Source organism: Zonotrichia albicollis, chromosome 3 (genome assembly GCF_047830755.1).
Source record: "Zonotrichia albicollis isolate bZonAlb1 chromosome 3, bZonAlb1.hap1, whole genome shotgun sequence".
NCBI classification, from domain to species: Eukaryota; Metazoa; Chordata; class Aves; order Passeriformes; family Passerellidae; genus Zonotrichia; species Zonotrichia albicollis.
The window spans coordinates 104,718,120-104,740,914 of record NC_133821.1 but is presented as its reverse complement, the minus strand read 5'-3'; the positions used below and the strand labels follow the sequence as shown (position 1 = coordinate 104,740,914).

General features: G+C 36.9%; 1 protein-coding gene across 5 annotated transcripts in view; it reads left to right on the top strand.

Moving 5' to 3' along the window:
- The window catches only part of MEI4 (meiotic double-stranded break formation protein 4), a 137,270-nt gene that overhangs the window by 71,765 nt on the left and 42,710 nt on the right, over positions 1-22,795 (top strand). For all 5 annotated transcript variants that reach the window (XM_026792741.2, XM_026792739.2, XM_074538345.1 and 2 more), the window contains 2 exons: positions 1,556-1,804; positions 13,081-13,640. In XM_026792741.2, the coding sequence (XP_026648542.2) occupies positions 1,556-1,804; positions 13,081-13,640 (809 nt within the window). The remainder of the gene's footprint in view (positions 1-1,555; positions 1,805-13,080; positions 13,641-22,795) is intronic.

Sequence of the window (22,795 nt, the reverse complement as noted above, 5' to 3'; positions counted from 1 at the left end):
TTCTTTATCAGAAATTTTGCAAAAGTACCATTTAACGTATAACTGCTTTAAGTAAAGGATATATATAGTATAGTTCAGTCTCTAAAGGCTTACTATTTAATTAAAGAATGCACAGGTGGCTTAGATTAGGTGATTTTGCCCTGACAAATGACAGAAATGGAATATTTCAAGTGGAGAAGAGTAGCTTAAAATATGGCAGTAGGTAAATCAATCCCAAGGAATGTTTGCACTCTTGTCCTTTGTGCTCTGTACTATGTAAAGTCTTAACTGGCTGCTGTGTCTGAATGGACAGAGTGCAAGGAGTACCCAGGAATTCTTTGTGCATTTCAGAAGTATTTGAAACGTGAAAGAAACGCATAAAAAACAGTGACTTCTGTAAGTGTCCCTGATGGATGAATGAATATTCGATGATTTATGACTTACTATCTAAAGTCAAGTACAACCAGAGGAAGAAATCAGCTTAGTGATAGCAGATGATCTGGTGAAAGGATGACCTAAAATACCTTTTGCAAACCTTTACTGTGACTATTTCAGAGCAGTTCAACACAAGTTATTAATGCTTAACCTGCAGCTTTGATGGATAACAAGAAAAAAACAGCATTGTGAGAAAATTGTAGATGTCAAGGTCAGGGCAAAAGTGAAGGAAGTGATTTTTTTTCCTTAAATTATTATTTTGGGAGTGATATTTTTTGAGGAAAAGAATTCATCAAACAACTGAATGAAATGGTGTGGAATTAAGGAAAAAAGTAACTTTGCTAATTAGATAGGCTGGTTGATATTAGTTGGTTGTAATTTAATTTTTTCCTTCTCTGCTCCTAGGCCCTGTGCTGTTGCACATGATGTAATCATCTATTTAAATATTTTATTTCTCTGACTCTTTTAATGCCTTTTGCCCCATTCTCACTGTTTGTAACAAAGCTTATGAAATTGTCTTCTTCACTTACCTTACTAGCCACTTGCATCCCTTTGATGCTGTCTGCTTAGCCTTCTGCAGGCTTGAGGCTTAATATAAACTTAAAACTACAAGGGCACCAATACCAGGTGTCCAAAACCAAACACAACCTCAAAGTTTTATGTTTTGAGCACTGAGACCTTCTGGTACACTTTCAAGAAATTACATGTATTTTATTTAAGTATAAATAGCCCCAAATTAATTTTTCTGTCATGTCAGAATTCTTTTGAGGGGGAGGGTGTATCAGGGTGGGTTTTTTGGGGTTAGTATTTTTACTTTCTTCATCCTTGCTTTAGTGGAGATAACATTTGCATTAAAATTATGCTAGGATAAGCCTATTTGAAGTGCTTACTATTTCCACAGTTATTCTCAGACACTGGCTGAATTTTATTTTTATAGCTGACTGCAGCTCATGTATGTTCTGTTCTCACATTGTGCACAGATGCTTGTATTTCTGTTCTTGATGATTTAGGAATGCTCTAGAAATTAAAGAATTGGCCTCACTGTCGAACAGTCTTTAAAGCCAAGAAAATATTTTGTGTCATTTCCTTAATGGAGTCATAGTGAAGTAACCTTTTTTTTTCTGTTTTTCTAATGCAATAGAAATCAAAGGCGGAAGAGAAAATCAGATTTCGTATTTGAAAATATCAAAACTAGCATTGGCTTTTGCAATTATCCACTCAAAACCACCAGGGAAGAGTTCCAAAGAATACACAGAGTACCTTGCCAGAACTGTATCCGAACAAGATTTTGGATGGAAATGGAAAGTGGAAGTGCTGGAAGCTGAAGTTCTTCGATTACAACAGGAACTTCTTTTGAACAGGATCTCTCCAAGATTCTGCTTGGAAAATAGTAAGTTCCTCAAATAATTTCTGGCTATGTTGCAATAGCAAGGAACCAAACAGCTTTCATCTTGCCTGTACCATTTCTTGTACCTAGATGTGAGAGTCTTCAGTGTACAGTTTTTTATTTTTCGCAAAGTTTTGAGATAGTGGAACACTTAATTTATTTGTAGGGATTGTGCTTGAGAATTTGATGCTCATGCAGAATTTATATATTTAACCTTCAGAATCAATGTGTATTATACAAAATAATTGCAGACAGAAATTTTCAATACACAACGTTACTCTATAACCTTGGAAACACTAATTTGTAATAACTAGTTTGTATTTACATTTGGAACATGTCTTAAAGACATATTGCATATTTTTTAACCACCCTACAGATTTTAAAATCAGAATTTAAGCCTAAAGTGTTGGAAGCGGTAACCTTTAATATGTGTAACAGGAGCGTAGGGCAGGCCAAGGGACTGCATGTCTGTTGTTTCTGAAAGGGTATTGAGATTGTGGATATGGTGAATGTTTTTTATGGCATATGATAAAATATTGTGAGTCTGATATTACTGGAATCAGGAAAGCTCTTAGTCAAAGAAGAATAAAAAAGAGTATGTTCTTAAACAGCACTGTTTCTCTGACTTTTGATGTGCAGTAAGTCATGCTCAGTTCAGGATATTGGTGGCACTGTGTGAGCTTGGAAATCAGGCAGTGGAAGATTTCTGCAGGCTCTGGGATGATACTTTCCTGGGAGATGAGGTCAAAACGCTCTGGGCTGAAGGAGAGAGAAAGTTCACTGCTGAGGGCATCTCTAAAATCAAAATGTATAGCTAATTGCTTTATGAATTGAGATTTTCAAAAGGTTCCCTGGTGGAAAACTTGATGAGGCTTTACCATACTGCTTTTGTACTGAAACTGTAGCATCTTTATTGCCATGCCTAAAGAGTTCTAATTTATAATGTTGACTGATGGAGAGATCATTAGACTTCAGCTAGAAGCTCTAATGGTTTATGTATTTAATTAGTATAATAGACCTTTCTCTACAGAGAAGTGATTTAATGACTATTCTTACTTTTTTATTGTCTGTGTGTCTATCTTCTGCAACCTATTGCAAACATGACATTTAAGACTAAAAGTAATTTTTAAATTCAGTTTCCAACAGGTGTCTTACGTTTTGAAGAACTGGCTGCATATTGTCAGGAGAAATTTATAAACATCTAATATCTGGAGAGGCTATTCTAATTTTAGATTAAGCAGAACACAGAAAACAGTACCAATTAGCAAAACATAGCAAACAAGATCAATTCACTTGCAACTTCTGTGTTCTAAGTGTAATTTTTGAAAGATTCTCTAAACTCTAAATTTTAATTTTGAGATAGGTAGAGAAAACTGTCCCTGACAGATAACACTTCTTGCAAAGGAGATTAATTTTCATTACCCTAGTGACACTGAAGTTTGTTCACAGACTTAAAATGTGATAATCTTTTCTAATTTTAGATGTCGTACACCTGCACTGTTTCTGCTGACTGTGCATTCATGGTTACAGTTCCACTGGAGACAAATGCTCAGTCTTGCTTTTGAGTAAAGAAAGATTGTTACTGGTACCTGGTGGAATATCTGTTGGTGAGATCCATGCACTTCTTGGGAGGGCAAGTTAATGATATATGTTAGTAGTAGAGCATTGGTGGTTGACATGTATGGGAAGATGGTTGTAGAAACAAAGCCAACCTGAAATAGGGGCCACTACACCACTGACATCTGGCCCAAGATAAAAAAACACCTTTCTTGTGTGTTGTGTGCCAGTTTTGAGATTTTTCAAGCCTGTGGTGAATAGAAGCTAAAGGGTAGCAACTGCTGAGATACAAAGTCACAAGGATGTTAAATCTACGGAGGAAAAGTGGTAATAAGTGGTGTTTCATCCTTTCAAGTGAAACTACTATAGACCCATCAAGCCATCTTTATGGTTTCCCAGGTTTACCACCTAATATCACACCAGAAGTTTTCTCTTTAGGGCTGAGGATGATTGCTAGGACTGCTCTTAGCACCAAGTAATCTACAGACATGGATCCTTTTTCTCCTCCACTCATTTCTCTGGCCTCATTTCTGGAGCTGGTGTTCTGCTTTAAAGAATGCAGCCTCATAAAAATATTTCAGAACCTCAGCCTTTCTATGGCTTTCTTCTGTTGTGATTAATGACTTTAGATACAGGAATAGTTGGGTTTCACAAAATCCACCACCAGAAAATCTCATGCAGTGAGGATAAGACTGCATTTGTTCCTGCTGGTGCCTCTTGAGAACTGAAGAGTTTGAGTCCTTCAGACAAGGTTCACTTTGCAGCTGTATGTTCTCTGCTTTGCATCCCAGATGTGAGAGCTTTCCTCTCCCACCTGCTGTTTGTAATAATAGTAGTAGGTCTTTCAGAGACTTCAGGAATTATTAGAAACTGTCCATGGAGTTTTATTTCCCTGATGTGAGAAGTTTGTGAGCTGTTTTCCCCCTTCACATACAGTTGAACACAGTACAGATTTTCTAATACATGAAGGATAAAGAACAGAGAATCCATTTTTAAAAGAAATGATGCCTAAAATTTCTTTGTTCCACCTGAAGAGTTCTTTGTCCTCAGAGACACTAAAACAGTTGTGGGTTCCTAACTTAGGGGGAGAAGCATGCTTTGATGTAGGTAAACTACTTGGTGGTATGAGTTCTTACAAATTAATGTGTTTTTTATGAAAGTATTGAGTATTCACTGACTGTGCAGTGTCTGAAAGGTCCTTATTTGACTTACTGTTCAGTTATCTTTCTCAATACAAAATTCTCTTCCTTGGTGGTGCTTTTGGCTGTATGTCAATCATATGTGGAGAAGAAGAAGCAAATATTTTTGCAATTATCTGTTATTTTTCACCTTGACAGTATTGTCCTGACAGCTAAGTCCATGGGTAGAAAAAAAAGTCAAATCTCATGTTAAATCAAAGTTTCATGCCTTTCTTTGATTTAGATTAAAATTTCACAGAAAGGCGGATAGAAACTTCTTGATGTAATTTCAAGAATAAGCATTTAAAGTATTTGAGCATTCTGTTGTCACTTTGTTTTGGAGCAACAAGAAAAGATAAAGGTTCTTACAAAGCATTGATGAATTGATAGGTTCATGGATTGAAGCACCTGTCCTCTAAGACAAATTCCCTCACTCTTATCAGTTCATAAAATCAATGATCATATTGTTTCTTGGCAGGCTGTGTTAAAGAGCTCTGAAAAGCCTGCAGCTGTTACTGCAGCCCAAGAAGCCATAAATGCAGTATTCAACCCTTTTTTTGCCAAGCATGTATTTTAGGAATGACAATTTAGAGGATAGATGTTTATTACCTTGGTTGCTTCCAGCTGATACTCTTGAAGGTTCCGAATGGATTATCCAGGGTTTATGTTTAACAAAACTTTTCTCAAGTATGTGTTCCCTCTTCCTTAGCTTCACCTTCACACTTGGTTCAAGTTAGTCCCTTCTAATGCAGTGGGTAGGAATTTACTGAACTGCTTGCTTCTCTAATTAAAATTAAAACCATATTCTCTCCACCCTGTACCTTTTCAGAATTAGATAACTCTTCCTTTTATAGGTCATTTACAGTGGAACGTGTTCTGCCATGTCCTGGAGTTCCCTCCCGTTTTTGGCCTCCACAGTAGCACACAAGCCAGTCACCCCACCACAGTGTATCTGTGCTTAGGGAAATGCTGACCTCTGGGTCACACTGTGATTAACCTGAATGTCTGATTTAAAACTCTATCCTGGGGCTGTTTCACCTTTCAGGATACTGTCCTCTAAGTGTCAAAGAAGCAACTTCTATCTCTTTTGGGAATAATACCCAGAGAAAACAAGAATTTTTAATCTCCTTCTTCACTCCTTAACTTGATGTGTTTCTTGAGGCATTTAGTTTACATGTGGAAAAAGGGAACAACTTCCTTTGTACGTTAGTATGAATGAAGACACTTCAGTCTCATTTCTTCTCACTGGGAGCTTTATAGAACTGGAACTAGCAAGTTCAAATCTGCAGTAAAACTGATGATAAGCATTACATAGCTACAGTTTACCAGCTGCCTTGCTTTGGGCCACAGAATTCAGCCTTCTCTTCCCTTTCCACTTCCCTGTAAGTAATGGCTTGGGAATTTCTTGCTCCAGAGAGTCAGAAACTCTGGGTGCTCACATTACACCCCTGGTAAGCAAAGACAGGATCAGATACATCCTGCTTTAATGATGTCAAGAAAAATGATGGCCAGTCCAAATATTTTCTGAATAACTGGATTTCAAACTTTTGAAAGGGCAAAGCTCTCCATCATGACTTAAGTAATATAGCTTATGATGTTTTCTCTGCCTCCTTATATTAAAAAGAGTGGTGAGAGAACATAATTGATAATAGATTTTTTAAGCTCATTTTCAAAGAGAAACCAATCAGATGAATTCAGAAAGGTCAAACCAAAACCTGAAGGTTTCCTCAGTGGGTATGTTATCTGCAGCTTCATAAAGGAGTCTTCCTTGTTATGGAGTTAACAGTAGTCTGCATCTGACTGAATAGTAATGATACAAACACATTAGTCTATTAGGGGAAATTGTTTCCCTCCCCAGAAGATAGATGAAATAGTGTTCACATATGTTCACATATGTTGTAAATAGCACTTAGCAACAATTTTAGTGTCTATGACATGGTACTAAGGTCGAGGACTACAGACTAGAATTTCCAAGCCATCATGGTGTGTTTAAGGAAAAGCTATTTTTTCATGTTGGCGTGTTTAAATGTGCTGCTGTTACAGATTGCTGTGTCCTGTCATCACTTTCCTCTGCTGGTATTTGGAAGGAGTACAAAAGCACAGCAATTGCAGAGGAGCTGTCAGCCTCTGAGGGGTATCTTTTACTTCTTGCTTTTTCTATCTTCCTTTTTCTAAGGTCAGAGTATTCTCCATCGGGCAGCACTCAACTCTTAATTTGATGTTGCCATGGAAAACAGTTCTGATTATTTTTTCAGGTGCTTAGGGATCTGATGTTTCTGCATAAAGACATTCTACCTTCCTATTTCTTGCTTCCCCCATCCCCCCAAATAAAAATAGGTGTCTTTCTCTTCATTCAGATCCATAAGGGCAGCCCAGTGTGTCATCTCAACATATTTTCTCTAAGGCTTAGGGGTGTCACGCAAACAGTACTTCAGAAATGAAATTTGACATCTTAAGTGTGCTGGTGTACTCCCATGCATCTACCAGTGGTAATAATGCAAGTAGGCAGCATGGCAAGGAATGTCTCACAACCTAAGAAGTATTTTATGTTTTTATGAGGAGAACAAAGAAATGAAAGCAGATCTGTGAGATGGCAAAAATGAAGTTAAATTGTATTTAGCACAGATTTATAGGAATATGACTCTTGGAATATGATGATGAGATAAATCTGTTATCCATAATTGTATTGACACAATGGGGAACTTCATGAAAGCTGAGGCCTTTTCAGGATAATTAAATAAGTTAATTTGCAATCTGTAAAAAGCACCAGCTGGAGTGTAATGATTCACTGAAATCTCAGAGTACTGCTCCTCCCATGGATAACAGGTCTGTTTTGGTTGTGGAAACTTTCTCCCTTTGAAGGCAGGTGCTGCCTGTCTTATCTGATGGCATTGCTACAGCTATTCTAAGCACATAATTGGGGCAAAAGGACCCAAGAAACATCCTTGTCTTTCCAGATTTCTGTGTAAGGAAGGCATTCAGAGGCAAAACCAACCCAATTTTTTCAGCAAGAGAAAGGGTTTGTTATTATTTTATTAATTCGTTATAAGATGTGTAGTGATTATTAGGAATAAGATTCATAAAAACAAGTGGGATTTATAGTTTAGTGTACATTATCTTCTTTTCTTCTGGGTAACAGAACGATAGTTTTGGGGAAAACTGAATGGATATGGTAAAAACTGAATAAGAAGTGTCAATTAGGATCCTTTTGCCTTTATGTCTACTGTGGAAAGCTAAGAATCAATCAATTTTTTTCCTGGAAATACAGAATCACAGAATGGTGGAGGTTGGAAGGGGCTACTGAAGATCATCTTCTCCAAGCCTCTTGTCAGGCATGGTCATCTAGAGCCAGTTGTGCAGGACCATGTCCAGACATTTTCTAAGTATGTCTGAGAGTGGAGATTTCACACCACTTGTGGACAACTTTAACCCAACTCAAACTTGGAATCCAGTTCCTCAAGCAGATCTTTGTTTGTGTCCTGGATATACAGACAGAAAAGCCAGGCATTTATACCATGTTGTATTCAAGAAAAGCAGTATTTTTAGGTAGGTACACTTTAGCTGACTTCTTAAGGAGTCCATCTCATTTTAACCTCCATCTCACTAAGTTGCATCCAGATCATTGCAGTCTTCATAGGCTGGTATTTCCTGTCTCTTAGCAAAGCTCAGTTTGTTTCATAATGCAGAACATTTTTAATAAGACATAATGCTTATAGTTTAGTACTACCAGTTCAGTCAGGTAGTCTATTTAGAGATAACATTAATTCACTTAGTATTTTGAAATATCCCCTATCATATCATTGAGATAGTCAATATTGTAAAGCTGGTCAGATCTTTTGTTGTCGAAGCTGCTTAGTGAGCATTAACTGAGCCAAATCTGTATGTTTGTCATCTGATTATTTACCCTTTCATATCTTTACTGCAAGTTTGCTTTGTTTGACTCAAACTACAGAAGGTTCGTGCTGTCATCTACAGAGATCCCTTAAAAATGAATGTTTATATCCTCAAAATCCTTCTCAGTTCTTACTGAATTCTAAACATTTAGGTGCCTTATGTGAGCAAAATCCCTAACAAATTGAAGTATATGCTTCTAAGCCTTTAGAGAAGCACTTAAATGCTAGCATTGAACAATTTGAGAATTTAGATACTCAGTCCTATATTAATTTCTGTGAAATTATCCCTAAATGGGATAAACTCTGTCAGCATCCACCTTTAGCATTAAAAAGCACCTTCCATTCAAACAAAGGACTTTCTCATCCAAGTCCGTTACAAAAAAAAACCCATGGAGATGCAGAAGCAAAGTGTGGGATACAAGGATTCTAAGACTTCTTCTTTGGACAATTCTAATAATATCTTATAATAACATTTTTGAATTATTATTATGGAAAAATGAAAATATAAGTTTGGCTTGGTTCCAATGGGGTGTTAAACACATAAGAGTTCATGATGAAGGGAGAGTTGTTTTCTCCTCAACTAGTCAGCTTAGTTAGTAATGAAAACAGCAGAATAGAGGCAGAGTTACACATGAAAGGCAAAGAAAATGTATGTGTTTTTAAATAGGAGAATAAACTTGATTCATTGTTCATGGAAAGTGCACTTCAAACAAACTGATCAATGAAAATTAAATGAAGAATAACAGAACTCTGAAAAATGTAGATGTGGACATAATTTCACTTATGTTTTCATTTCCTTTTTAGAGGCTATTGACTGAACACCTACTTGGAAGGCAGGATGCTATTAATGACTCATTTTTAGTTGTCTCTTGTTTTTTCTTTTAGAAGTAGAACTGAGAGTATCAACTGTAAATGAATTTTAAGAGAACCTTACATGTCTGATGTCAGTGGTTTTGATTTTCAAGTGATAATCCATGTGTCTGCTCATGAAATGAGGGAATATAAACAACATCTAATGCTTGAAACAGTAGTAATTTTCTCTTTGCAGAATTCAGATCATGTCTTCACTTTGCTTCTCACCTCTGCCACCTTCAAGCCACTTTTCTGTTGTCATCTTATTACAGGCATTCCATACTGTTGTCCCCTTATTGCAAAAGTTTCACACTTTCTTGATATTTTCTCATGGGTAGCTCTTCAGAGCACTGCCTCTTTCTTCACAAAGCAGCCAACTGACTCCAGCTCAGTTCTCAACCAGCCAAACCACTCTTTATAGCACTCTTCTTCCCATTGGCTACAGCTGTGGCCTGGTAAAGTCAGGCCTGTTCCTAATCTTTGATAATTGGCCCAGCTGCAGCTCCTTAGGGGTAAGCTTACTTTCTACACTATCTTTATTTTCTTATATTCTATCCCCCTACACTTTTCTGTTCTGCAGTCCCTGATGGTGGTGAAACTGCAGGTAGATTAAGTTTTTCAGAAGACTTGAAGATCATTTTACCATTTCACAGTAATTTCATCAGTTGAGGACCCTTCTTCCAGGTTTTAATTGTAGAACTACTTGTAGCATTTGGCCTTTTTCTTTCAAATGTTCTCCAGTCTGAGGCAGCCACCAGCAGAGTGTCTTAGGAAAGCATCTTCCACCACCCAGCTCCTACTACACAGATCTTAAACCTGCTGCCTCTTCTACTCCCCACTGGGTAGTGAGAGAATGAATGTGGGAGATAGGATTGACTTTGGTGTTTTCTAGAGGTCTGCTTCCTTAGGACTAGCTGAAGGCTCCCTGTTCTCTAATCATGGGGCTGGTTTCCATCTCACCACCCTGATGAAAGCCTCTATTCTGTGGTCCCACTGCAGTATGTAAGTTCTGAGTCCTAGTGCCAGCACACCCTGCTGACACACTGCAGTATGTCACTCCCTCATCCCTCGAGTGCCTTCTGATTTTCAGGTCATACTTTTTCTGCAGAAATGTGTATGTGTAGAGGGATGTGAGTTCTTCAGCCTTTGCACCACAAGGCTCTTTTTGATACCATATCTTGCTTTGCTTTTCAGCTCAGGAACTCAGTTTAGTAAGGAACTAAAGTACTAAATAGGAATTAAGAACTTAAATATTTCCTGAATTTGATGTGACAAATTTAAAGAGACTGTAAAATTGTTCACAGCCAGATATTTCATTACTTATAGTGTTGTAAAATTTGTGGTCACTTTATCACACACACTACATTTTCATATTTCTTGTTTCAATAAACTTAGAGTCAAATGTTCTTGAAATTAGTATTTAAAGATTCTTGATAGTCTGAAGCTGGCTTAATGCCATTTCTGTTATTTGGTGTTTTGTTTTTTTTTTTTACTTGATAACCACATGGTGTGAACATCAAGACTGCTTTCTCATTTGAATAGTAGGTAAGTACAAACTAATGAGTTTAGCGTCTTTCAAGAAAAAAAATTACAAGCTATTTCTGGACATGTAGAGGGAAATTATGAGGATTTCTTGGTGCACTGTTATTTTTGTCTTACAACATAACTGCCACCTCCTCCCCAAATGACTGAAACGTGTAAATCACTTAACAATTTTAAGCATTTTGTACTATTCATTTAGCTGAAAATACACTGATATTGGGGACTTAGTGTAACAGGGTTTTCTGGAAGCTCATCGTGGAACAGGAGTTTGATATTGCAGTGGCTAGGAACCTAACAATAAATGAAATATTGTCTCCTAGTAGAAGGAGTGTTTCATTGAATACCCTACCTCTTTTATTTGGGAACATCTTAAGTTTGGTTTCTATGGGTATTGCTGTACTATTCTTCCCTTTTTCTTCTCATTACTTCACCTTTCTTTCACCTCTTCAGTGTTTGGTTGTTTGTTTTTTTTTCTTTTACACTTCCACAAGAGAATCAGAAAACATACATATGGGGGTTTTTGCACATACTTCTTGCTTTGCAGCTTCTGACATTAAATCCTCATGAGCAATTTTCATGTCGTCCCATGGGATTGAGAATAGGAACAAAATAACCACATAGTGGAACTCACAGTAGATGGATTCCCTGCAAAGGCCTATTTTCCTTAAATGGCACCAAAAAAACACTTTTCAATTTTTTTTTTCTGGAATGTGTTTTGCTCAAAACCCAAGGGAGAGAAGACATGAAAGATGGATTCCTGTTCTTGTTAGTCAGACCATGGGAAGTGTGTTTTGCTTCTTTGCTTGCTTTCCAAGTTAAAAATGCTAGGCTGGCCTTAAATGTCCAGCTTTTCCTACTTTCTGGAAACAGCAGTTGATTTCCCTACAGTTAACCCTTTCATTTTGAGTCAGTTGGTGCCAATACTGTGCAATTTCAAATATGTCCAAATGTTAAAGACATGAAACTCAGTAATAAATGAATAAACCACATTTCCAGTTTTGATCTCGATAATAGTACTTTCATTGATACTGGTATGTTTTCAGAGACTTGATGATCAGAATTCAATTTGAATAGGTGAATTTAATGAAGTCCATATTAAAATTTTTGAATAGTTTTTTATTAACATACAGAATACTGTAGGTTGCTGCTTAGGGATGTTTTCTGTGTTAAAAATGCTTTTTTTAGCTTGCTATGAAATGTAACATCTATTTCCTGTGCGGCCAAACCGTCTATATTTGTTTTAATTAATTTAAGAGGCGTATGGTACTGCATGGGATCCTTGTGGAAAATGAACAGTATAGTCAAGTTTTCCAAGACTGAGAAGGGAAGCAGGGCTGAGGCAGGAGTTGGTCAGATGGGGTTCAAGCTTTGCCTCATGGCACTGAGATGTTTATGAGTGTTGCTCTTACACTTCACTTCTCTGGCTTGTTTTGACTGTAATCCTTTGTCATAGGCAGCATGTGGAACAGGTGTCTTTTGTCACCTAGAGCTGAGTTTATGTCGAGAGGCATTGCCTTAAATGTATTTAATGTGTGAAATGGGATGAAAGAGATTCTACAGTAGCATGCAAAAGTAATTTATTGGTGTGAATGTACTGTATACTCTTGAAATGTGGTTTATGTGTCGTTGAAGGAAATGGTATGAGATAGGTGATGACTGAAGAAGCTTTTGATTCTCAGTGTTCCTCTTTGTTAAATAATGAAAAAATCAAACCTAATGTTCTGTTCAACTTTGACTGTTAGATTTTCCTACCTGACTGGGGAGAGAGAGTATACATAAAGCAGAATATTTTATTTGATGCAATTATAGTAACAGACTTTCACTGCCTTCTAAAAGCAGTCTGAGTTTTTGAGAATAAAAGCAGTGAAAATGTTTGGAGGACCAGAAATTTACATGCATTTTCTTCCCTGGAAATTAATGGGAGTGTATATATTCACTTAAATTGTTTGTTTACTTAAATTATATATAGGAAAAATTTAAATTTCTGACAGTTTTAAACTCAAAATTACTGTTCATATTACTATGAGCATAAAACATGTTGTTCACAAATAGACATTAACTTCTGAATTTTTAACTTTCATTTAAAAATACTTTCTTCCACAGCTAAGTTCTAGTCATGGGAAGTTCTTGGAGCGCCAACATATGCATGTATTACATGAATTTTGCATGGATGCAAAAAGGAGAAAGTATATATGGCACTTTCAATAAGCATGTATCTAAGCATTGCACAAATGTAATTTTCATGTTTGCATTTCAGGAAAACAGGATACCTCTGCAGAAACTCTTCTGGGTCAGGAATCTATAAATCCTACAAGTTACTCGAGCCAGCTAGAAGACTCTGGATGTGATGTCTATAATGACTCTGCATTTGATTCTTTAGGCATAGCTTCAGATTTTCACCAATCTGAGCATAATTTCAACACTTCTAAACATTGGTTGGAAAGAGTTCCTCCCCTGAATCTTTGCCATACTAGCAAGGAGCAATCTCTGACTGCTCCAGTGCATTTTTTGCAACGTTTGCTTGAAATAAGAAAACTGTCAGAAAGAGGAGTTCTTCAAGCAGACTTCTCAGAGCTTGAGAATGATTCTTTCACCATATGCAATTCAGTGTCTCAGTTGCTTGATGGACTGACTTTTTTTTACAACAGCCCTAAATTCCCAGCTCCAGGTTTCCTTACTGAAGGGGTTTGTGTTTTGCTCAGTTTAATAACTGATACAAAATTATCAAATCATGTTTTGAAGAAGTGTTTCAAGAAGATAGAAGAATTTAAGAAAAATCTAATTCAAGTTATTTTAGGAAATAGGAGTGTCAATAGGGTAAGTTTAAAAAATTCCTTCTTTCATATTCTACTTCCATATAGTGTAATATTCTCCTGGTTTTATGTACTCTTAAAACACCAGTTTGTCTTGTATTTTGAAGAGCACCAGAGATTTTTGTGATTTTTTTTTTTTTTGCAATATGGATAATAAATCCTCTGAAGCACTTGAAAAAGTTCTTGCTCATGCATGCAAGAGCTTCTAGCCTATTCCCAAGTACAAGACTTATAAATAACTGATAAAAATGCAGTTTAAAGCAATTTTATAGATAATATGCAGGAAAAACACATTGTTTCTCCTGCTATATGGAGATATACTGTAGATATTTATTCATATGTAATGAACTTCATTCTTGAGCATCTAAATCAAATAGTTTGTTTGCTTCAGATATCCATCATTCTCTAGCTACTTGCAAATTTGTGTTTTAAAAATATATAAGCAAATGAGTGAAAACTTAAAAAATACTGTCCCCATCACAAACAACAAGTAGGACTGAATGGCAATTTGTTTGTATTCATTGGTGTGTGTAAAAATCAAAATGTATCATCATGTTAATTTCCTCATTCAACTGAAATATCCCTGTCTTTCTTCACAAGATGCCCTACAGGTAGTGAATCCCATCGCCCGTTTTAGGATTTTTAGTTTTTATTCTGGATTTTAGAGTATCTTGGAACAGACATGATGATTGTATTTTTTGACACTTAGATGTAACAATTTAGTGTCCCCATGTAAGTAACTGTGCTACCAGAAGAGCAAATTATTTTATCCCTGTAATCCTTGGAGCCTAAAGAATGTTTTCTGGGTACTAGGTCCTAAAGTTGCCTCTCTCAAAATGAGAGCCTGGACATCTGATATGCCTGTGGATGGATGTACCCATTTGTCTTAATTTATAAAGTGAATCCAACTCACTGTGTATTGAGTGTTTACCCCAGAACATGAACATCAAATAAATATTGTGACCAAATTAAGAGAGGACTGGGGGAAAAGGATGTACTTATATTTTTGTTAGGAAGCATTCAGACTGAAATCTTTCCAGGACTAGAGCTTTGTGTTTCTAGTATCAGAAACATTTCCACTTTAGTGTCTGCATGGTGTAAGACTCAGAATTTAACTAGAGGTGTCCCAGGTCAGTGTTTTGAAAGGATATGACCATACATTTCATTTGTATGACATCAGGAATGGAGTTATACAGGTGTGACTCATTTTGTATGTGTGTGATCACTGGATTAAAAAAAAAAATTTTTGAACAGTCCTTCATTAAGGACTTCTTTATAATTGATGATGTCTACTGTTTCCACCATTTCCCATCCTCTTCCGGAATGGGAAGTCAGTAAATAATTGAAATAAGTTTGTGTGGAAGAGCAACGCAGAGATTATCCAGAGACGAATTTTATGTTGATTGGAGAAATCCAGCAAAGTCTAAGTGAGAGGTGTCACATCTTAAATGGAAGAAAATATTCTGATAGATCAGGGGTGTTTCAGGCCTGCAAAGTATTTTTATGAATCCTTCAGGAGAGACAGAGTACGTCCACATAATTTGAAAGTGGCATGTTTTCTCTGAATAACTTCACTAAAACAGATGGCTTTTTATGAGATGTGTTGGATCTTGCTTCCACAAAATATTGACATAAGAGTCATTACTACTGGCAGCCATTACTTCAGTCAAACAGATCCAAAGAGTTTAAAAATTGTATAAACCAATTACTAAGGGGGATAATCTTGGATTCTAATCTCCCAGATTAGAGGTTTGGTTTTCTTTAAAAGGAATTGAAAATGGAAATAAATGGGTAGCATTCAGAATTAGTAGTGTAAATTGTATAACTAATCCTTCATGTGCTGTGTACCAGATATCTCCCAGGAACACTTTATACAAGTGATGATTGAAATATCACAATTATAGGTTTAAAAAAGAATTACCATTACTTACAAGGCTATCTTCTGGAAAGGGTCACAAACGGTATGAATTTCAGTTCCAGGAAAATACTTAAATCCCTCCGGCATAAAAATATAAAGAATTTTGTTGTATCTAACCTTACTGTAAGAAAGCATTTGTACAGACAGCCATGCAGCAATGTAGTATTTGACACAGCTTTCCCTTTATCATTCTCATCACTAAAACTGTCAGGATCTTGCAAGAAGGACAAAGGTCTGTGAGAAATACCTTCAAAAACTTCACCAAGAGAAGTGGCTGTGGATTACACTTAACTAATTAATTACAACTTCAAAAGCAATCTCAGATTTTTTCAGAGCAAGTTAAATAACTTTAAATAATCTTTGAGAACTGGGAAATGAGTCATTATCTCTATCTTAGATGTAAAGGAATAAAAACAGCTGCAGAATTACTTTCTGTAACTCTGGAGTCCTATTGTTTGAAATGTTTCTAATTATAAAGCATTGAAGCTGTAAGAACCAGCAAAGATGTGTATTCAGAAATTTTTTCCTGGATTCAGCTGCCTAAAGCTGCCTAAACTCTTGGATAGAGTCTGACCTGAAACTCCAAACTGACATAGATATCAAAAGGAAAAAAAAAAGTCATTCAATTAAGGTATGTGACAGAAAATAAAAGGTAATTTTACATAAAATATTAAATTATTTATATCGAAAAATTAAAAATAGCTTCTTGAATTTTCCTTTTTTAAATTTTCTTTTTTCTCCTCCATGTTTGGAGAGCAGCTCAGAAATATCACACAGTTGTTAGACATACAATCTTTTGGAAATTTCTCAAAAAGGGAGGCTCAAGTCACAGCTGCTCAGGGTGAAGCATGAATTTTCAGAAGTTCAACTGTCTGTGCAAGGCCTAACTTTGCACCTTCTGCTATGGTGCAAAGCACAGAAGAAGGTGCAAAGTTTTGCAGTTGTGCAGTTTTGCATCCCTGTATAGCTAGCACAGAAAAGTTTTTGAGGATTCTGAGTCTAACTCTGGTATAGATGAGCTGTTGCTTTCATGCAGCAAAATGTGTGACAGTCACTGCTGATCTGTGGTGCAAGTGCTTTGTTCATAACCAGTTTTTTAGTCCTCAGCACTGAGACCTTGGAGGTTTGTAGGGGTGTGTATTGCCTTGCAGTTTGTAGGTTGCTCATTTGTGTTCAGTCACTCCACTGACACACACTGCTATGTCAGCAGAACCACTGTTGTATTTATGTAGGTTCCTTGAAAGTCCTGCTTTCAAGCAGACCAAAGTGTACTATAAAACTCTGTGAGATTGTATTCAGTTGGCAGAGCCACTGGCTCTGGCTTTCTAATGGACTCTACAACCTGACAAAACATGGGAAAACATTTTGCATGGAAAACTCCGGTAGGAGTTATGTAATTTCAGCCCCAGTGGAGTAGAAACTTCAGAAGGGAAACACGGAACATTGTTTTGTGCTAATCTACCTGCTTGGGACTTGACAATGTTTGTCTTTGTCCACCTCTACAGAGACACAGCAAAATGTACGTTTCTCCTGCTCCTAGTTGCATCACTCGCTCACTGGCACTGCAGTGTGCCTGTTGTGTTGATGTTTGGATCTGTTGTCCAGAATGTGTTTGAAAAGGGGATCATTTCTTCTATATCAGAAGAATACAACAGTTGGAAGCACTGGGGATTCCCAACTCCCTGTGCTGTTTAGGGTAGCATATATGTTTTGTATTTCTGGTGGAGGTTTTGGCAGCAGAGCACTTCAGAGATGACATCCTGAAGCTTGCCTGGAAGCCTCTTGTGGTGAATCTGGGCTTGCTGTAGGTTCATAATATATGGAATTAGCTTTAAAAGTCAAATCCATCTGACAGAAACTAAGAAGCTTTATATGTGTCATGTTTACGTCTCTTGTCTATACAGCTGTGTGAAACTTCAAAACAGTTATTGGTGAGGGAATCCAGAGTCTCATTTATTACTTTGAAGATAGAAGAAAAATAGGTTTATCTTTAGCCTCTTTCAGTGCCATTCAGTTATGTTCAAAGCTGTCATGGCCAAGTACATCACAGGATGCTGCATTACGTAGGATTTCTGTGGTGTGATCCTTAGTGGTGTCACTACAGTTTGTCAGCACTGCAGACAATTCCGTTCACTGACTGTACTTCTTTTAGGTGCAGCTGATACTGTAATTCAGAGCCTGGTTAATGCATCTGTTACAGGCCAAAAGATCCTGGCCTTAGTCCTGGGTTTTTTACAGAGATCTGTGTGTGTTTCTTGGACCTCATGTTTTAAGGAGTTAACCAAAACACAAAGACAGTACTTTTGGGATTCTAACATTGAGCTGTATTGGGCTCCTATTCAACAAATACCTCATCTCTCTGGCCCATCTTGCTCATAATGTCTTTCAGGCAAGACCTGGAAAGAAAAGAGATGTGTTTTGGTGGTCTGTTGTTTGCTTCTTCTCATGCTATGTTCAAAACATCAGTACTGACTTTGAAGATGATGTTAAGTCATGAATTGCCGTTCCAGTCAAACAGCACACATGTAAAAAAAGGTTATGTGATCTTCCTTCCTTTTTCTTCTAACCTTTTTCTTTTTCAGAAATTGGCTGCCTTTAGGGTAGTTGTTTTGAATTTACTAGCATTAACAGCATCTGGAGGGACATTGAGACATCAACATAGTTTTAGGAACTTCTGGTATCCTCTTTGGGACTTTACTACCCATTTTAATTTTTCTCTCATGTTTCACCTAAAAGCTTTTATATAAAATTTTGCCGCTGCTCAAAATACTACTATTGATAACATTTAACAGAAAAGCAATTGCAGGAGTTCAGAGTAGTATTTTACTGCCTTTACTGGGTATTTGTGTGAGAAAGAATTCACAATTCTTCATGAAAATAACAAGTTGAAAAGTAATACAATGAAAAGCAGAAAGAGAAATGTTTAAATCTCAGTGGCAGTTATATAATGAAATGTATATGTGTGCATGGGCAGTTGAAACAGCACACATTCATCAGAACCATGGTTTTGAATATTTTCTTATCTAGGATACAGTTTGCATGATTCATTAATGACTGAATTTTCTGGGAAGAGAGTCATCATAAACTTACTCTGATGCTTGAATACATGCAACAGTATGTATTTAATACATGCTGCAATCAGTTGTGGTTGACAATAAACTTCCCCAACTGTGTATAGATTTGCAGTATCTTTTGTCAGCCACAGCCAAGACAGAACTTAATTCATTGGTTTGCAAGAGTCTTTCCTGCTTAGGGACAAATTAGATTTAGAAATAGGTATTCATGTCACTGGTGGTTTTCAAGTGTAAAATGAGCAGGCTTCAGTTTTCCTAATTAATTGAGTCCCAAGGGGAATACTGTGGGTGCATTTTCATACGCCAAAAGATTTTACTTTTATAGAGGAAGAGCACTTCATTTGTATGAATATTAAAACATGTTGCCTGGATTTTGAGGTCTAGTAAGAGTCAATGCTTGAATATCTTGATTATTGAATTAAATTTTCTCAGCAATCTGTTGTCCTTATGTAGAGAGTTAAGTCAAATGGTAAACAGAATCCATTGTTTTGAAAATTGCTACTATCTAAAGCAATCACCAAACTGACTGACCCTCATTTACTTCAGTAAAGTGGATCATAGAAGTAACATAGACAAGAATGAATGAAAGAAAATGTTGTCTGTCTTCCCCTTTCAGCTAGCTTCAGCTGATGCAGATCATACACTAAAGCTACAATTATGGAAGAATGCAGAACAAAGTTAGCTTGTCCAGCAGATGCTGAGTGGCCTGAAGCTCCCCATCAGGACAAGAGCCTGTGAGATTGATGCCTCTTGCAAAAAGACTTAGTCAATAGGCTCCCCTTGATCAGGGGCATGTAGTCCAGACTGGGCATGAACCCCAGTCACGAGGTTCCCTTTGTTGCTCAGTCTCTGATTCCTGCCTACAGGCTTTCAAGCTGCTCATGATTGGTCTTCTAAGGCAAGTCTCCTCACTCAATCCAGCTTTTGAGGCAGAGAGCAATCTCTCCACTTCTCCTTCCTCCCCTGTCTGTTCTGAACACTCTTTAGCCTTCCAATCATGCTCCAGTCATGGGATTTTTCCCGCTGAGCTTCAGTAATGGCAACAAGGTTGTAGCTTTCTAGCAGCACAGTGGCTTCCAGCTCCTCCAGTTTTTGCCCGTGCTGTGTGCACTGGTGTAAAGGTACCTCAGCTGAGTTGTCAGTCATGTCACTTTCCTAGAGGAACACCCATAAATTCCTTTGATACATTTGTCTCCCTGGTGTTTCCCTGCTGGCTTCTGTTACCTCAGGAGTCCCTGGCTCATCTCCCTAAGACTGCAAGTGTGCTTCAGTGCAGCTAGCACATTTCTGAATCAGCAGCAGAGCATCCTCACCAGCACTCATGGCTCTAATCTTTGCATATCACCTCACAGCCTGCCAGGGACAAGCCTGATAGTGACAGCCCGCAGCAGTGGAGCCAACTGATGGTTCTACTGGAGAACATTAGGTTGAGAAGAGTGGAGAAAAGCATTAACAAGATTATGAAAGAGGGGAAATTTAGCCCAAGTATTAAGAAGAAATTCTCTACTGTGAGGGCAGTGAGATGCTGAAACAGGTTGCCCTTAGAAGTCGTGGATGTGCCAGGCCTGCCACTGTTCAAGGTTGTGCTGGATAAGGCCTTGGGCAACCTGGTCTGGTGGGAGAGTCTCTGCCCATGGCAGAGAGGGTTGGGAGTAGATGGTCTTTAAGGTCCCTTCCAACCTTTACATTCCATGATTGTATGATTCAGTGAAGGCATAAGGGCAGAGTAAGGGCTGGAAATGTGGTCTGCAGAGCAAAGAGTTGAAATAATATGTATAAATTTTCGAGACTGATAGAAGAAATACTGGCAAGTAAACAGGAAGAGAGAGATACATGAGAAGCATCAATTAACAAATGAAGCAATGTGAATATAAGAAAAGAGGTGCTAATGTTCTCTGTATAAAAGTGAGGTTTTCAACTGGCATTGATGATTAGGAGTGGAAGTCAGGTTGGACTAAATTGGCAAGGGCAATGTGAAATCAAAGATGAAAATAGTTTTGTTTGTAAGACTTCACAATTTGAGGATTCCTGCCATAATTATTTGCCTGTCCTGTATTGCCAAATATGTCAGTTTATTAGGAAAGAGAGCTGTTACTTGGGACAAAAACTGTAAACAGAAAAACAGAAAGTAAGGTGCAGTTGACACAGCTGCATGGTGTAGTGAATCATGCAACTCATGAAGGAATTTAACTCAGAAATTTTAGATCTCCTCTATTAAAAAAAATCTAACATGCTGATAAATGAGTTCTAAAAAATTATTTTTTAAAGTTTTTAATGCTGTTTCCTGGGGAACAGGGCTTACAGTATGTATGCTGTCTGCTTTGGTTATCAGTCATTTCCTCTGCAAGTAAATTTTGATAGCCAGGTTGAAATCACTTGGAAAGAAGTGAAAGGTCAATAATACCTTCAAGTAGGCTTTAAAATCTTTAGCTGAGTGAAGGAGGGACCCAGTTAGTACGCCTGAGATAAGCTGAACATTGACATTATATATTCATTTTGGCAAGAGCCAGGTTGACAATGCACACATCCTTCCCAGCTGCTGACACAGCGTTGCCCTCTCTTGCTCTGCATCCTGAGTAACATGGGAAGACAGTAGAACCTGGGATGTGGGAGGAGGGCTGGGAAGAGGTGATGCAGGACCTGAACAGGGAACCAGGCTCCATTGCTTCCTGTTTCTAATGGTATATTTTTTACAATCCAGTTTTCTGACTGCTTTTACGTGAAGATTCCTGAAATGCATTGGTTTTATTTAATCTACAACATTAAACAAGCCTAAGGGATTAAAAGATTTCTGTTCCTTTTAAACATTGGATAGATTAGAGCATTGAATATATGCTTTTATCTTTAATGAAACTATATATTATTAGATTTTTTGTTTGAATGTTTCCAGAGTAAAATTGGCAATACACGAGCTGTTTTGGGCTAGGGAATGTTTGTATTGCTGTACAACAAGGTCCTACTTTTGTTTGCTATTTGCAGATTCATTGCTTACATGCTGCATTGCTTATATGCTTATTTGTTCTGCGTGCATTTAATCCACACAGTCTATAAGCATTATTTTAACCTTCTTTGTTGTCTCTTATTTTCTTAAAATATTCTTATAGGAACATCCCAGGTCCACCAAGATACAATGTAAAACCTATGCTCTTTAATAAATCAGTGGAATTTTAAAAAATCATTATTAATATTTATTAAAGATAATTACAATATATTTTCTATAATAAGTAACTGGGAAATATTATATTATAAGGATACATTTAATAAGAATATTTATTAAGTATTAATAAATTCATCAGTGGCATTTTTCAGTGCCATTGATGCTCATATCTCAAGTACCCTAAGTGGCATCATTGCAAAATACAAAATACCTACTTACTTCTCTTAGTAGAGGCCGAGTCTTTAAATTTCAAGGTCCCTTGTTATCTAGTCTTCAAAAATTCCAAATAAAAAATGGCAACTGTTGCCAAACCATAAAAGATATGGAAATTTTGTGAAAGATTCTATTTTAGTTAAATCTCAGCTGCTAACATTAATAATTGCACCAAAAAATATCATTGCTGCATTATCTATCAAAAATTATGTAAGCAAATAGAAGAGAGCTTAAACAAGAAAAATGTTTATGTTTTACTGTGATCTTTTGGAGAGGTTACCTTGAAAAACTGCTCTGGATTGCGTAGTTTGCTTGCTCACCAAAGGCAAATTAGCAAGTATACTCAATGTTATGCTCTGAAAATATAGAACTGTAAAATTTGTATTCCTCCTTAATTTTTTAAAAGAAATAAAATTAATGGTAACTTTACTGAAAAATGTGCTATTTTTAAAGCATTTTTTAAACCTTGAGTTGAAGCAGTTGTAACCTCGGGAACATGGTTGCTCTCAAGGCAGAACTATCCAGGTGTTGCAAACTTGTTTCTAGTAGATACTGCGGAATATGCTTTCAAAATGGTAATTTCTACCTTATTTTTAGAAAGAGGAGTCATTGTTTTGTTTGGAAGGGTATATATTTCTAGTATATGAATGTCTCATTTTAATTTGTATAGCCTCAAAGCATAGGTAGTGCATGCATTACATTATCCCTTTATATAATTTTCATTATTCAGAAACCTATTTTTATCACATCTTCATTCTCATTTCATATTTATAGACTCTTTGGTGTATATGTTAATG